This window comes from Gossypium raimondii, chromosome 7, assembly GCF_025698545.1.
Source record: "Gossypium raimondii isolate GPD5lz chromosome 7, ASM2569854v1, whole genome shotgun sequence".
Classification (NCBI taxonomy): Eukaryota; Viridiplantae; Streptophyta; class Magnoliopsida; order Malvales; family Malvaceae; genus Gossypium; species Gossypium raimondii.
In genome coordinates, this window is record NC_068571.1 from 47,582,792 (window position 1) to 47,600,093 (window position 17,302).

General features: G+C 32.1%; 1 protein-coding gene across 1 annotated transcript; it reads left to right on the forward strand.

The window, feature by feature from the left end:
- The first annotated feature begins 8,266 nt into the window (after window positions 1–8,266).
- Window positions 8,267–14,034, forward strand: LOC105786328 (cycloeucalenol cycloisomerase). The gene is made up of 8 exons (XM_012612707.2): window positions 8,267–8,427; window positions 8,569–8,705; window positions 10,243–10,326; window positions 11,473–11,514; window positions 11,925–12,035; window positions 12,127–12,318; window positions 12,611–12,708; window positions 13,507–14,034. The coding sequence occupies exons 1-8, from the start codon at window positions 8,421–8,423 to the stop codon at window positions 13,715–13,717; spliced, it is 882 nt and encodes a 293-aa protein (XP_012468161.1). The 5' UTR covers window positions 8,267–8,420; the 3' UTR covers window positions 13,718–14,034.
- Window positions 14,035–17,302: the final 3,268 nt, after the last annotated feature.

The following is a 17,302-nucleotide window of genomic DNA, read 5'->3' on the forward strand; positions in this document are numbered from 1 at the left end:
GGCACCTAATCCTTAAATTATTTTTTATTATTCTTGGAACACTTCATTCATTTCCAAGATATGCGTTCCTAAATCAATTTCTTTGTTATCCATCTTTATTATCTTTGATAACTTATTCATTTCGAGCTATACTCAGAACCAACTCAATTCTTATCCATGATTTTTTTTTGCAAGCATGTTGCACTAGAATAATGATTAATGGACCCATAAAACTTTCATAATGGAAGTTTTGCATATTACTCTAGAAGTTTCTGAATAATATAGGAACCTCAAACAGGACTGTTATTTAGAACGCACCAGGTTGGAAATCTGATAAGGAAAAGTCTAAATTCAGACCATCTTTTTGAGTTTTTGCTGTCTAAAACATCGATTGAACAATACGGCAAGATGTCGTGTTTGTGACAAAGCTTAGATGAACAAGCAAGCAATGATCACCGAATAATAATAAGAAGTTTTTCTTAGAGAATAAAATTCTTCATTTGTGCATAAGCATTTGGTAGGACACCCTGGGAATGGTGTAAGAGACCAAAGAGTTTCACATCTTGTATCCTTGAATTGTGATAACAGATGATTGAGAAAAGACCGAATCTTTTTACTCTTGGGTTACAACGGGAGAAAGATGGTACAAATTTTGTGCCCCAATAGATCAAACTTGGAGGTTTACAGTGGGGGCAATCTGGTCAAGTGTTTCTTTAGAGACGCCAGCCGAACAAGAAGACGCTATAACACATTAGCGATGAAACTTTAACTTTGAGTAATGACAACCCAAGTGATAAAGAAGGATCATTATCAAAATATGACATTCTGCATTCATTCAAATGTCATTCATACACGTCTAGTTAGGAGCATTTGATTCATTCTGATCATGTCATCCTAATCACTAGGCATAATTAGGTTCATAAATTGAATTATACAGGTCATGTTCTCCAGAGAATAAACCGGTGAAACCATAGATTTTACTTCCTTAGCAGTGCAGTGGAACAGATTGAAGCTACGACGGCGGATCTGGTTTCCCTGATATTGCAATTAAAAAGATTGAAGCCACAACGGCGGATCTTATTTCCTTAGCAGTGCAGTGGAACAGATTGAAGCTACGACGGCGGATCTGGTTTCCCTGATATTGCAATTAAAAAGATTGAAGCCACAACGGCGAATCTTATTTCCTTAGCAGTGCAGTGGAACAGATTGAAGCTACAACGGCGGATCTGGTTTCCCTGATATTGCAATTAAAAAGATTGAAGCCACAACGGCGGATCTTACTTCCTTAGCAGTGCAGTGGAACAGATTAAAGCTACGACGACGGATCTGGTTTCCCTGATATTGCAATTAAAAAGATTGAAGCCACAACGGCGGATCTTACTTCCTTAGCAGTACGGTGGAACAGATTGAAGCTACGACGACAGATCTGGTTTCCCCGACATTGCAGTTGAACAAATTGAAGATTACAGATCTTACCTCCCTAAGCAGTAGTGGAGCAGATCGAAGATGGCGGATTTTACCTCCCTGAAGTTGCAGTGGAGTACATTGAAGCCGATAATTCTACTTCCACAGGCGTGATGGAATAGATTGAAGATTTCAGATCTTGCCTCCCTAAGCAATAGTGGAGCAGATCGAAGATGGCGGATTTTACCTCCCTAAAGTTGCAGTGGAGTACATTGAAGCCAGTAATTCTACTTCCCTGGGCAGCAGTGGAATAGATTGAAGATTTCAGATCTTGCCTCCCTAAGCAGTAGTGGAGCAGATCGAAGATGGCAGATTTTACCTCCCTGAAGTTGCAGTGGAATACATTGAAGCCAGTAATGATATTTCCCTGGGCAACAGTGGAATAGATTGAAGATTACAGATCTTATCTCCCTGAAGTTGCAGTGGAGCAGACAGAAGTATACCAATCCTATCTCCTTGAAGTTGCAATGGAGTGGATTAAAACAGCAGATCTCATCTCTCTGAAGTTGCAGTAGAGCAGATCGCATCAGATTTTTCTTGAAGTTGTAGCAGAACAAGTTGAAACTATGGGACTTATCTCCCTGAAGTTGCAGTGGAGTAGATCAAAGATGGCAAAGTTTGTTCTTTTGAGAAGCTACAACATATGAATCTTATCTCCCCGATATTGCGGTGGAGTGGATTGAAGCACCAGTTCCTATACCTCTGAAGATGCAGTAGGAAGGAACAAGGCTACCTGAAGAAGAGAAGCATTAAAGAAGTTGAGGATCAATAAGACCGGGCACAATTGGGTCTTTTAGTCTTTGCTCTATTCTCGTTACACGACAATGAGCAAAGAGGGGCAGCTGTACAAACCCAATAATGTCCGGGCCCAACTAAACCTAGAATGGCCAACACATGTAAGCCCAATTGAACTAGCCCAATACTGCAGAAAACCCTAGCAGCAAGTAGCCGCAACAAGCAGCAACCTCCCCAGCCTCCAGCCGCCGCAGGACTCGGAGATCGGCCTCCCTACGCGCGCCATTCGCTCCACGACACCTGCAAAAACGGATTCAAAGAATCCGAAAGAGAAAAAACAGCAAAGACAGATATTGATTTTATTATTTTTCTTTTTCTTTTTCGGGCTATAAAAAGCCTTTAGAAATCAGTAAAGGGGATTTTGGAGTGTAAAAAAACACAAAGTAAATCGAGAAAAGATTAAAAGTACTGATTCGATTTTTTTAAACAAAGGTTTTTCCGTCTTATTTAATTGGTGTTCGTCATTTGCGTCTTTTTTCCTTTTTTATTTCGTTTAAAATATAAAAGGGAAATGAAGCTACCTCTTCGCCGGAGTCGTCGATCGGCGCCACCTCCGTCATGATCGAGCTGTGGCGCACGGTGGAACAGTGGCGTGGCGGCTTGGGTATAGAACCCTAGCAGAGAACAAAAAGGGGAGGGTGCAACATTTTTTTGTTTTGTTTTAAAATGGTTTATGAAATTTTAAAAGGAAAAATTAGGTTTTATTGAAACTTCAAACGGCGCTGTTTATCCAAGCCTTGACCCATGCGGTGACCCGACCAAGGGGAGGATCCGCGCTCGGCTTTAAAGGTTTAATTGCAATTGGCCCTCTTTTCGCGATGCGTTCCAATTAAGTTCTTTCTACTTATTTTAAAAATTAGGCCACGTATTTGATCCGCGTTTCAATTCGGCCCCAATTGCTTGACGTTTTGGGAGGAAGGAATAATTTCCTTTTAGTCCCCATTGTTTCTCTCGCGTTCAAATTGATCTTTTTTAAATGTTATTCTAAATTTGCCCCATTCCTTTGTTTTTAACTCAATTTAATCTTTTCCGTTTCATCATAATTATGCTACATTATTTTATTTTATTTTTATTTATTGTTATCATTATTAACATTATTATTATTATTTCATTCATACATACGCATATTTTATGTATAACATACATGCATATTTAATATATATATTTTAAGCTTTTATACATGCATGCATATATTTCATTCACACATTTTAAAATTTCTTCTTATATAGTTTTTCACATGCTTATATTTTATACATACTTACACATTTTTTATTTTGTAAATATATATATATATATATATATATATATATACATATTTTATATTTTATTTTATTGATTCACATGTACATATTTTATTTATTATTATTTTATCTTCACCACTCCCACATTTAAAATACACATACATTTTTATAATATATTTATGTACATATTTTTCTTTAAAATCATTGTAAATATTTTTATCATTTTTATATACATATTGTACATATATATATGTATTTGAATATATACGTATGCAAATTTTCACGATTTACCTATGTATATATACTTATACATTTTATTTTTCTATTCGTAAATATATACATATGCATTTTTATTATATACATTTATTTTTTATACATGTTTTTTGTTTGTTTTATTGGATATATTTCATTTATTTTATTTGCATGTGTTAGAAGTTTGCGACTTTATTGTTATATTATATTTGTATATATATTTGGTAAATATATGTTCATATATGCTTTAAATTAGAGTTTTGCTTCATATTATACAAGAACTTTTGATATACCCTTTTCGAAAATATATTTTGGTTTTAACGTACGCCAAATTTATTTTCTTGATTTGAAGGTTTTTTTTGTGAATAAAAAAACAATATTTAAGGTTTTAGGATTTTCGAGAAAAATTGAGCCCTAACGTATTGTGTTCCGATTTTCTTTGCTAACTTCAAATTACCAAGGATATTCTTTATTTTAAATACGAGCACCAAAAATCATTTTTGGGAACTTAATTTGTCGTGCCCTAACGTATTGGGTGTGGCATGTTACTTTCTCGAAATGAATATTTTCGCATAAAATAAAAGTGATATTCAAAGTTCGGGAATTATGAGGAATTGTACCCTAGCGTATTGGGAATCGATTTCTTTACATGACTTGAACAATTTGTTATCCTTTTGCAAATTTCATCATTCAAGCTTATTTTAAAATCTTTTTAACTTTCGACACTAAGACATTAAATGATCAATTTGGTACCGATTTTGGGCGTCACGAGGGTGCTAACCCTTCCTCGTGCGTAACCGACTCCCGAACTTGTTTTCTCAAAATTCGTAGACCAAAATAATTTTTAATGTGACCCGATCACACCTTAATAAAGGATCGGTGGCGACTCCAGTTTTGTTTTTTAAAGTCGACAACTAAATTTTTTGTTTTCAAAAAGACGGTTTCGACAGTCATCTTATTAAAATATGATTAAAAATAATTTTATATTAATATTAAAATATAATATTGGTTTTCTTATGGCATAGGCTTGCTAGGGGTTTAAATAGAGATTGAGGTTTAAAGCATTAAGGAATCTTCAAAAGAAGGGCAGTATTTGTGGAGAGGTCTAAAGTTTTTAGGGAGAGGGAATAGGGAAAGAGACGGTGGGGTAAGGGGGCAGTGGAGAGGATATTAATGTCAATATCAATATAACGAAAATGAATAAAGCTTAGCGGTTGAACCAAAAATAGTTTAGCTACCTAATTCAAATAAAGGCAATAGTTTAAGGATCACTTGTTGAATTAAGTTATATAATTATATTCTTATTTAAATTTATTTCAAATATATAACATTATACATTTAAATTTACAATCACTATATTTTAATAATATTTAAAATATAAGTTATATATTGAAATTAGATTTTAAAAATAGTTAATATTAATGTCTTACAAATATTTAAAGTTTATATTTCATATATTAAATTATTAATAATGAGTTACAATAAATAATTTTTTATATTCTTATTAAAATATCATAATATTAACAAATTTGAAGATTGTTTAAATTCATATTTTTATTTTGAAACATCATGTCTAAAATGAATATTTTATTTTTAAAATTATATTTTTACCGCAATAGTTGGTAATACTAAATACTTCAAATTTCAATCAAACTTTTCAAAAATACTTTACATGAACATTTTTTACATCGCTTTCTAAAAGCAATGAAATCGACCTAAGTAAATTTTAATAAAATTTAAACTCTTAAGTTGTTGGCTATTTAATAAATATGAATTAAATAATTCATATTATTTTATAAATTTTAATAAATTTATAAATAATATAAGTAAAATTTATATTGAAATATTTGATAAATAATAATTTAATAAATTATTATATTAAAACAATTTTCAAAAGAGGAAAAATTCTTTTAAATATATATTTAAACTCTAATATTTTTAAAAATAATATAGGATGTGGGCATGAATGACCATAAATAAAAGTTTCAATATAATTTTAATGCTTTTAAGTAACATATTTTTTAATAATAAAATGAATTTGATTGGGAAATCCATGGTCAAAATGTTAGCTCGTTATCTAGTATGAATCAATGAAATGAGAATCTATAAAAATAACTCAATAGGCTATACTCCCTTCTATTATATTTAGTGTTTAACCTTTTTATTTGTAGTAGTTTGAGATTGATTCTAGAGATTGGAAGTATTAAATTCATGCATTAATAACATCTTGTAATTAAAGGTATTGATACCTCTAACTTCAATACCTTCAAGTATTGATATCTTTAAGGCATGTATTAATTCTTCATAAATGAGATTCGGTATCATACCCTTGTAGATAGTGTTGTGGCTACTAACTTGCCATGTATTGATGCATAAAGTTAGTTATCAATATCATGTCCTCTAAAAAAATGCTATTAGACATTATGTTAGGGGTATCAATAATACCCACATGTAAGGTATTGATACTTAACTTAAAAACTGCTTGGAAGCATCTTTAAAGGATTATGTAGTACTAAAAAACATTCATAATTTGTTTAAGACATTCTAGAAACTTTTTTTAGCTTTATAATACTTGAAAATATTTTAAGGGTGATAGGTTCAATTGTTGAAAATTTAGTTTGTTATTTTAGAACACTTTGAAAATTGATGCTAACACGTCATTCTAGTATGTTGTATGGTCACGTTACTTAGATCGCCTATTAAAATATAAAATATCAAAACACATATAAAACACTTAGAAAGTAATGGATTTAAGGTTTAAGGTTCTACATTTATCTTTTAACCAAGGGGAAACTGAGATATTAAAAGGGTATAGGCGTAATGAATAGAAGTCGATACCACCCACACAATTGTAAAATCACAAGAAGTCATTTACTACTTCAGTCCTCACTTTTACATCTTGATACACTTTGTTAGGACAACTCAGACCATTTAAGCCATAAGCATACATTCAGACTCCTCATGAAAAATTCATTTCAAGAATCCTCTGGCTTCGATAGTGGTGTCCACTTGTTAACTGCCACCTCTAAACTCCATCTATCACATCCCATCTAAGATGACCTAAGGCACGTCATAGTGCCACTATACTCATGCCTATAAAGCCAACCCACTAGCTCACTTGCCTTTGATCCACCAATAATGGCTTGACATGTGGCACATTAAGGCAAGAGATTAAAGGTATATAAGGCTCGATGAACGTGGGCAGAGGACATCTCTCTCTATATATACATATATATAATTTTTTGGACAAACTATATCTAAAGTTACCAAACTAATAGTATGTTTATGTTTTTGTTACTTAACTTCAAAAAGTTACAAAATGGTCATAGAACTATTTGAAAGTTTTCATTTAAGTCATAGTACTGTTAAGATCACTATTGTATGGCCTTATTTGTTTGTACCATCAGCATCAATCGAAAGCTCTCGTTTCCTTTCTCTTTTATAGTTTAATTTTTTCTCTCTATAAAAAAGCTTTTAACGTTATAAATTTGCAAACCAAAATCCAAACAACTTTTTTTTTCTAATCTCTAACGTTGATCGTCAAATTGACTTGGATCTAAGGTATGTTCTACTGGTTGATGGGTATTGATCCACCATACTGATCGTTGAATCATCTTTTGGAACTCGCAGTCGAACTAAAAAAAAACTTAACAACTTAGTGTTGGAAAAATATGGACATCACATATATAATAAGAATAATTACATGTTAATATTTACTATAATAAAATGTTAGCCTAAATCAAAAGTGATTTAATTTGGTTAAGGTTTATTTAGCTTCAGTTATTAAATAAAGTACGGGCCAAATATATGTAGATACTATTGTAACTAATTTCTAATTGATGATGAGCTAATTATAAATTAAGATCAATGTGCAAAAGTTATATATAAGGATTATGGTTCCCAAGTAACACATATGTAACTTTTCCGACATCTCATATTTAAAAAAAAATAGAGCCACATTCTCTAAAATACTTACGCCTTAAATTGGAAGATCAAACCCACAAGTCTTGAAGATTTCAAGATATTGATAGATTCATGTACATTTCTATATTTAGTTTTGTTCATAATGATCAAACATGATAGATATTGGTTTACGTTCTAAATTTTATATTAGAGTTTTATGGTTCTAACACTTATTAGTGACTTAAATAAAAATTTCTGAAAAGTTTAGTAGCTAAAATGTAAACTTTCGAATAGTTCAGTGATTACTTTGCAACATTTTGAAATTAAGTGACCAAAATGTAACTTACTACTAATTTAATGACTTTGGGAGTAGTTTACATTAATTTATTTTTAAGAAAAAACATATTTACTTAATTGGGATAAAAAACTTAATTATCACATTGAATATTGAAACTAAAATCTTGTACAAGACAAAGAAAAACTTATGTATCAATTTGAAAAGAGCCAAGAACTAAATTAGGAAAAAGGTATCAAATTGAACATTAAAACCAAACTTATATACCAAATTGTTTATTAACCCTTTCGATTTTAGGCTTTGACTCAAAACAAAACAACGATAACGACAAGTTTTATAATAAAAAAGAGAAGGGAATCTCTTCAAATCTAGCAGCTGTTTCTTCAACCCTTTAAATCTTTGTACTTCATCACTCACACTCCATTTTCACCAAATCCAATCCCAATTCAATTTCGATTGAAACCCAGATTTTTAATACCCCATATTTATTCATGGGCGGTAAGTTTAACTCCTTTTTTTCGTTTCTCAAATTCTTAGCTTTTTAATTTTTTTACCCATTACCATCGTTAATATTTATGTGTGTTGATTATAGAGTTTAAGGTAACTAAATCCCCATTGTTCTGGAAATTGTTAAATCAGGTAATTTTCCTTCTTCTTCAAGTTTATGGCTGGCTGCTAATCCGAGTAAGAGATGGGGCGAGCTTTTCTTTCTTTGTTACACTCCATTTTGGCTCACTCTCTGTTTGGGCATCGTTGTTCCTTTCAAACTTTACGAGGTTTGTAATTATTACTCTTTGTTTGATTTGCTTTTCTTCGAGTTTATTGTTAGTCGATATTTTCTATGACAATGATGGATTATTTTATCTGAAATGTCATTTTTTGTACTAATGAATCTTAGGAATTTTCATGCCAAATAACTTTGCCTTCATGTTACAACCAAATGAATTGATTACTGTACTCGAACTCGGTCTGTATCGGATATAGTTAGCTTTTTCTAAAATTTTTCATGTATTTGGAGCATCCTGGAGGTCCCATCTCATGCATAAAATGGCGGATTTTGGCATTAAGTTGGGAGGCTAACTATTTTTTTTTTTAATTTTGAGGGTTTGAATGAGAATTTTAAAAAATCCCGGTAAGTCTAATTAAAACTTTCGAAATTTGTGGAGGTTTAATGAAAATTTATAAATGTTTTTGAAGAGTTGAATTGAAAATTTTAAAACTTTTCCACGGTTTAACGATAATTTTCAAAAATTTTGGGAGTGCCTAATTAAAATTTTCAAAAAAAAGGGTATAATTAAAATTTTCAAAAACTTGGGGGCAAGGCTCCCTAGGACTCAATGACCGTCCGCCTCTGGTTTCAGACACTTGTACCTTAACAAAAGTGAAGAGTTCAAGTAACATAGTGGTTCCTTTCAAACTTGTGCAATTATTACTCTTTCTTTGATTTGAGTTTATAGTTAGTCGATCTTTTCTATGACAATGATGGCTGGTTTTGATCCGAAGTGTCATTTATTTACTAATGAATCTGAGGGATTTTTCATGCCAAATAGCTTTGCCTTCATGTTACAATCAAATGAAGTGATTATTGTACTCGAACTCGGGCTGTATCCGACACGAATATGGTTAGCTTTTTCTAAAAAAAATTTCATGTGGACATATTTTATTTCCCCGTATTCGTGTGTCTGATACGAATGACAGCAGTGGTGGATCGTGGTATTAAGTTTTATGGGGCCCTAACTAAAATTTATAAAAAAAATTGAGGGTTTTAATGAGAATTTTCTAAAATTCAGGTAGGCCTAATTAAAACTTTCAAAAGTTTTGGATGTTTGATGAAAATTTCCAAAAAAAAGTTGAAGAGTTGAATTAAGTGGTTTAATGAGAGTTATCAAGAATTTTAGGAGGGCCTAATCAAAATTTTCAAAAAAATTAAGGGTATAATTAAAATTTTCAAAAACTTAGGGGGCAAGGCCCCTAGGCCTCAATGACCGTTCACCTCTGGTGACAGACACAAGTTCCTTAACAAAAATGAAGAAAATGAAGAGTCCAAGCAACATAGTTTAGGGAACAATTTGATTGAAAGGAGAGTATGAGTAAATGGAGAAACGCTAGTTGGTTATAGTGTAATTGCTGAAGTGGATGATTTTACTGTTGACTTACAGTGGCAGTCATGAACATTCTTCACTTTTGTTTATACTTTCTCTTTTATTGAAGTTAAAATTATCTGTGTATAAATGGCTGTTCTTGAAAGCTCTAATTGATTTTTTTTCCTCCTTTTTTCTCCATGTTAAAAACTATAAATATGGCTGTTTACAGAACTTTACAGAATTGGAATATTTGCTCATAGGCTTGGTGTCAGCAATTCCTTCATTTTTGATACCAATGCTAGTTGTTGGGAAGGTAAGCATTCGAGTCATGCGACCTCTCTCTCTCTCTCTCTCTATATATATATATATATATATATATATATTTGGTAAAAGTATCATGGAGGCTCCTGTACTAGGAGTTTTGCTCCTTTTACTAAAAAGTGAGCAAATTAGTCCATGTACGTTAGACCAAAAAGCAAATTGGTCATTTATGTTAAAACTTTCATCCATTTTTACTATTAAAAACTAGCATGGCTGAAAGAATAAATAGATAGTTACACGTGACGTGCCACGTGTATCTTATTCTAACCTATATGGACTAGTTTTTAAAAGTAGAAATGGATGGAATTTTTAACACAAGAACCAATTTGCTCTTTGATCTAATGTACAGGGACTAATTTACCCTTTTTTTTAGTAAAGGGGGCAAAGTCCAATCTGACTCATAGTACAAGAGCCTCCAAGATACTTTTACCTATATATGTTTCAGTTTGACTTTTTGAAGTCATTGTCATTGATATCTTATAATAATAAGCTTGTCCATGATGGATGAACTTCCTTTGATGTTGTCTAAGTAAATCATAGCCTAAGCAGATGAACTATCCGTGTTGTTTTTGCTTAAATATAGTCAATATGTCCAATTGTTGGCTCTATATGATGTGGTATAGTGACAAATGAATCGTGTAAGTACTAAAAATTTGCCTCGTCTTTGGAAGTCTTGTAAATTTATCCACCAAGTTCAGGTTTTTTCCTTATAGAATGTTGATCTGACACGGAGGGAGTGAATACGACTTAGAATCGTGAAGTAGTCTGTTTCATTATGAGGTTCATTGCTTTGATAACTGGCTTGTTTTAAAAGTAAATTGCTTGCCTCTAGGCGTAAATGGATTTCAAGATCCTCATTAGCAGGGTAAGCTTGTCTTGGGTGTTTATAGGGATCTCATGGTTCCATTTCTTGCGGCTTATTTAAGGTGTTTAGCCCTCAAATATAACATGTAAGGATTGTTCTCTCATTTTCTGTGAGAGTTTATCTCTTCTGTGCACTTATTCATTAGTGTTGAAGTATAAAAAGCTATCTTAAACTTTGTAACTCTTTAGTTGCCTGAATGCAAATTGGAGGGAGCTTCCCCCATCACCCTGTTTTCTTCTAACACACTAAAAATGTTTTTATTTCCTTTTTCAGGCTGACAGCAGCTTGCATTGGAAGGACCGTTATTGGGTTAAGGCAAGTGTTTTACTAAATAATCGTTTCAGTACATATTATATGTTTGTAAAACGAATTGTTGATGCTTGGATTATATGTTTAGCTGGATCAGATCTTTGCTAACTTTCAAGGACTACCGAGATACCACACAATTTGCTCTATATTTTGCATTTAGCCTTTGCTACCTCGTATTTCTCTTCATTTACTTCTTTGAATGATCACTAGGACAGTTTGCATCATTGTTTAGAATAAGTTTATGGTTACATGATTGCATGTAGAATACTTTCGTCATGCTCGTCAAATTTCCATTTTAATTTCCATGCATATTTGTTTCACTAACTTTTAATGATCTCAAGCACGGCCTATTAGTAGAATCTCCTGTGATATGAGGTTATCTATAGCCTTAACTGTAATTGTTGTCATTGTTGCAGGCCAGTGTCTGGATTGTAATATTTAGTTACGTCGGGAATTATTTTTGGACCCATTATTTCTTCACGGTTTTAGGAGCTTCTTATACCTTCCCATCTTGGAAAATGAACGATGTAAGCTGCAGATAGTAATAGTTTATTTCGATTTCCAGTTTACCGATTTTGGTGGTGCAAGTCTACTTGATTAATCCGTTTCTCTTTGCAGGTACCACACACGACTTTCCTTCTCACTCACGTTGTCTTCCTGTTTTACCATGTTACGTCAAACATGACACTTCGCAGATTAAGGCACTCTATTGCTAGCTTGCCCGAGAATATTCAGTTGGCTACTGAGGTGGCATGGATTTTGGCCCTTTCTTATTTCATAGCATATCTCGAGACTTTAGCTATTTCTAACGTACGTGGTAATGTGGTTTCTTGCTTTTGGTAAATAGAACTATATGAGCTTTTGGTAATGTGGTTTCTTCTAAGCTAACTATATGAGCATTCTGTCAATGTTACAAAGTCTACTGCAAGTCGTATTACTGTCATCATGTTTTCTTTAAGAAACCATTCCATGCAACAAGAAAACTTTGGATTTCCATTATTTCTTGTGAATTCTGACATTCTAACGACCCTGCTATATGGATCTGCATAACGTTTGAAGTGAAACTTTGCTTATGATGATACTTTAATTTGAACGTGTGCAGTTCCCGTACTATGATTTTGTGGATCGTGCGTCTATGTATAAAGTGGGATCTTTGTTTTATGCTATATACTTCATCGTGAGCTTCCCGATGTTTCTCAGGTAAGAAACTAAGCCAGCTTTATGTTTATTTGCTTAGAAGAAAGTGTGGAACCATATTCATTGCTTATAAAACGCTTTTGTTTTAGCCTAAGTTGCCCTAACTCTTTATATTTCTTAAAATACCCTTGTCTAACACGTGGATATAGAGATATGGCCTCCAAAAATGTTCCAAATACATGGAAAAACTTGGAAAATCTGACTATACCGGTATTTGACTTTCACACTCGAGTCCAAGTAACATAAGTTTTAACAGTTCCTTTGAGAAATACGGATTGGAATAAAGTACGTCTGCATAGCGGTAAAGGCTTGTTTGCAACCAATAGTAGACGGGTAAACTGCAATAGAGGTCACCCAACTTTGTTTTTTTTTTCTTTTTTGGTCATCCAAATATGAAAAGTTACAAAATAGTCACCCAACTATTCAATTTTGTCTTTTTTAGTTAGCAGTTGGCTAATGTAAAAATGGAAACTCCCACAAATCCAAGATAGTTGGGTGACGAAAACAGACAAAATTGAATAGTTGAGTGACCATTTTGTAACTTTTCATAGTTTAGGTGACCAAAAAAGAAATTTACTAATAATTAGGTGACTATTTTGTAACTTTTCACGGTTGGATGACCAAAAAAGAAAAAAAGCCATAGTTGGGTGACTAGTTTATCCTAGAAGTAATAATGTACCTTTAGGCCGTGCTATAACTTTTCTGCTTATTTATGTGTCTGCTAGAAAGTTGTTGTCTTTTATATACATATGCTGTAGTATTTGTTTCATTTGGGTAATATATTCTAACCTCATTTCACAGGATTGACGAGAAACCCGGTGATCTATGGGACTTACCTCGGGTGGCGGTTGATTCTCTAGGCGCTGCAATGTTAGTCACAATAATACTTGATTTGTGGCGCATCTTCCTTGGACCTATCGTTCCACTAGCCGATGCAAAACAGTGCATTCATCCGGGTCTGCCATGGTTTGCAGGAAGTGCAAATGTAGCTTCACAAAACCAATGTGCGTAATAAGATAACTCAGAATAACTCCTCATCCGAGTCGGGGACAGTGCTCCGGTCCTGGATTTCGTGATTAATGTTGTAATTGTAGCTCAACCTTGTAACCCAAGTTATCGTTGTGGTTTTCCCCGGTGCTCAACAAAAAGTTTCCGGTGACTGGTTGATGCATATTTGGTCATCGCTCGGTTTGGGATTAGTTTATGGAGCTATCGTGATTTTGTGTTGCTGTTCCAATAGCTCTTTTAGTCTTTTTAGTTCTTTGAAAACAATGTTAGTTCGTTGTAACGGAAGTTCTGCAAACTTATAAAAGATTTGTTCATCCAAAATCCGACATGGGTTATTAAGATTTTTATTTTTGAAATTAAAGAAAATAAGGGACAAATCTCAAAATTATGTATGAACTTTGATTCAACGTGTAATTTAGTACATGAATTTTAATTTGGTACAATTATACCCATGAAATTTTGATTGTAGTTCAAATTTAATCATGCACATCCGAATAAATAAATACATCAATTTATTTTATAATTTGATAATTATAATTATTTATTTATGCAATATTTAAATATAAAATGATGCTATATTAATAATTGTGCTAATAATATGTGAGAATTGGACCAAATTAAAATTTCAAATATAAAATTATACAAAATCAAAATTTATGTATAGGGTTGCACATTAAACCAAAGTTCAAGTATGATTTTGAGATTTATCTAAAATAATAATTAATTATCACAGAATTTTATTGAAATATTGTTTCTTTTAATTTTTTTTAAAGAATAATTACCATTCAACATTATTTATCGACATGTGTTTTCCTTTTCTTTTTTAGCTTTACTTCTCCCACTTGATTCAAACAAAGTTGAGATTGAGTGATATGCCAAAGTTTACATGCTCCACATGATTGAATGAACAACAACGATTTCCCCGAAATATATAGCTTAGTATTCCTCTACAATGTGCTTTGCAAAACGACTTGCAAACTCGGGATGGTTGTAATTGTCGTGGTTAGCACACATCCCTTCTAAATCATTCACTTTCCATTTTTACAATAAGGTACAAATTTAATGATAAATTATATCATCAAATACATTACTTTACAAATATTTTATAATAATATTTACATTTAATCCTTGAATAGATTAATTAATAATGTTTTGGACATATCATTTATGAAAACAACCTTGATCTCAAATCAATCAACATACATTTGTGGGAGCAAGTTGCTAATATATTTATATTTAATTAATATAACTATTATCATTAAAATAAATGTATATGCATTTATGTCGATTGAGTCTTAACTTAACTGATATGAGTATTGTTGTCGATGCAAGGGATGTAGGATCGAGTGCGCTGAAACGTATTATCCTTTTATTTATGAGTTCGAGAGAGACAATAGATAATTTAGCGGACTCAATAAACTTCGAAGTACTTCATAAGATTAATAACAACTGCTATTGGCCAATTTTTCATCAAGAGTGGATTAAACATTGAGATAAGACATATAAAATTAAAAAAAACTCAATTACTAAATGTCTTTGCAATTAAAATTAAGTAAATTGTAAAGCTGAGAAAATAGTTTGGAATTCAGACTTTTAAGTATTAAAATTCAAAACTAAAATTTTCATTTTCTTATTTCATGTCTAAGTAATTACTAAAAGGAGAAGGGCTAATTGTATTAGGCATTCTTTACACAAATTAGTTTGGAATGGTATTTTGGATTGAAAATTCAATTTGAAATGTACTGAAGTTTAAGGACTAATATAAAGTTTTCTTCATAGTTTGGGACATCTTGTGAAATTAATCTAAGAAAGAATAAAAAAATCTTTCAACACGTGTGGACAAACACACGTGGTAGGAATTTGTCTCTTTATTAAAAAAAAAAACTAAACCCTAGATTTATTTGTAAGTTTACATATTTGATATTCAATTTTAAAAAATTATAAAATAGTCATCAAATTATTCGAAAGTTTTCATCTAAATTACTGGGCGGTTAAAATCGCCGTTGTAGTCTGTATGTCTTTCTCTATTCGTACCACTTGCATCAATCCGAAGCTTTTCTTCCATTTCTCTTTTATAGTTCATTTTTTTTTGTCATTGTTAAACCCTTACTTTTTGAATGTACTCCTCGAACCCTTAACCTAAGGATCTACTCCTTGTGGCCAACCTTTCAGTACAACTCTTTGAGAAAACCCTTTAAGAAAACTCATTGACTCTAAGTTGCGCAATAGCCCACCTAACTGCCATTTATGACATCAATTGTCATGTTCGATTCAAAATGATTGATAACATGTCCAATCACCTCCCTAATCACTTTACTTAAGTCTATCATGGTAAACTGATTGACTTATCCACCCATAGTCACCTATAGCATGATGACACGTGACATCTCAGTATACTAACTTAATATATATATATATATATCACTGTTCCTACATAGTCAAGGATTCCTCTGCCTCTGTCTCTCTCTCTAGCAACTTTTTGCTAGGTGAACTGCCAACCTCTATCTTAGGTTTCGTCTTGTTTGATTACATTATTAACAGTTATGAAATAATTTTGAATGTTATGAATCTGCGACAAAAAATTTAAAATTTCTTCTTCGATCTTTGTTACTAACTATTAGATCAACTTGGATTTAAGGTATGTTCTTCTACTAGTCCATGGGTACTAATTCACCATACTGATTATCAAATTGTTACTTATGCTTGCTAGTCGGACTTCAAAAGAAAACTTTCGAATAACCTAGTGACAATTTTATAACTTTTTGAAGTTCAGTAATCAAAACACAAACTTAGTAATAACTTAGTGATATCATTTAAAAAAAAGGGTAAACTGCACCCATGGTGACTCTAAAATAAGGTTTGTTCTATTGTGGTCCGTTTATTTTTTTTCCTCAATTTAGTCGCTCTAATGAAGATAATTGTTCGAATTTGTAATAGCCTGAATATTCAGTGGTGTCGGAATGGTGATTCGAGATCACTAAATCTGACAAACGAGTAGAAAATATTATAAATTTACTAAGTATAAGTTAAATGTGAAGTTAGAAATTTTTTTTGAAATAGTGAATAGTGTACTAGGAATAAATATTAAAATAATTAAAATAAAAAACGAGGTATCGAGACCTCGAAGATTTTAAACCGAGCCATAAATATTTTTAGAAATGTTTATAGAGTGTCATTGAGTTGGTATTAAAGTTTCGTTAGAAAATTTTAACGGTTGGATAGTTAATTAACTAAAAAGGACTAAATTGAAAATAGTGTAAAATTTGTTAAATTGTGATTAAATAGCTTAAGTGACTAATGAGGAGGGATTTAAAAGGCAATTAGGCCCAAATTTTATGGGCTGGACGGTTGGGTAAGAAAAATCAGCAGAATGTAAGTAGAAATAGGGGCAAAATTGGAAACTTAACAAATTAAACATTTAAAACAAAGACAAAAGTGAAAAATCTAGAGATCTCTTCACAATTTATCAGCAAAAACGCCATAGGAGGTCTGAAACAAGCTGGTTTTTCATATATTTGAATCATGTAAGTTTAATTCTTGATTATTTCTTCTAATTTTTGTGATTTTGATACTTTTACAATTAGGCCCA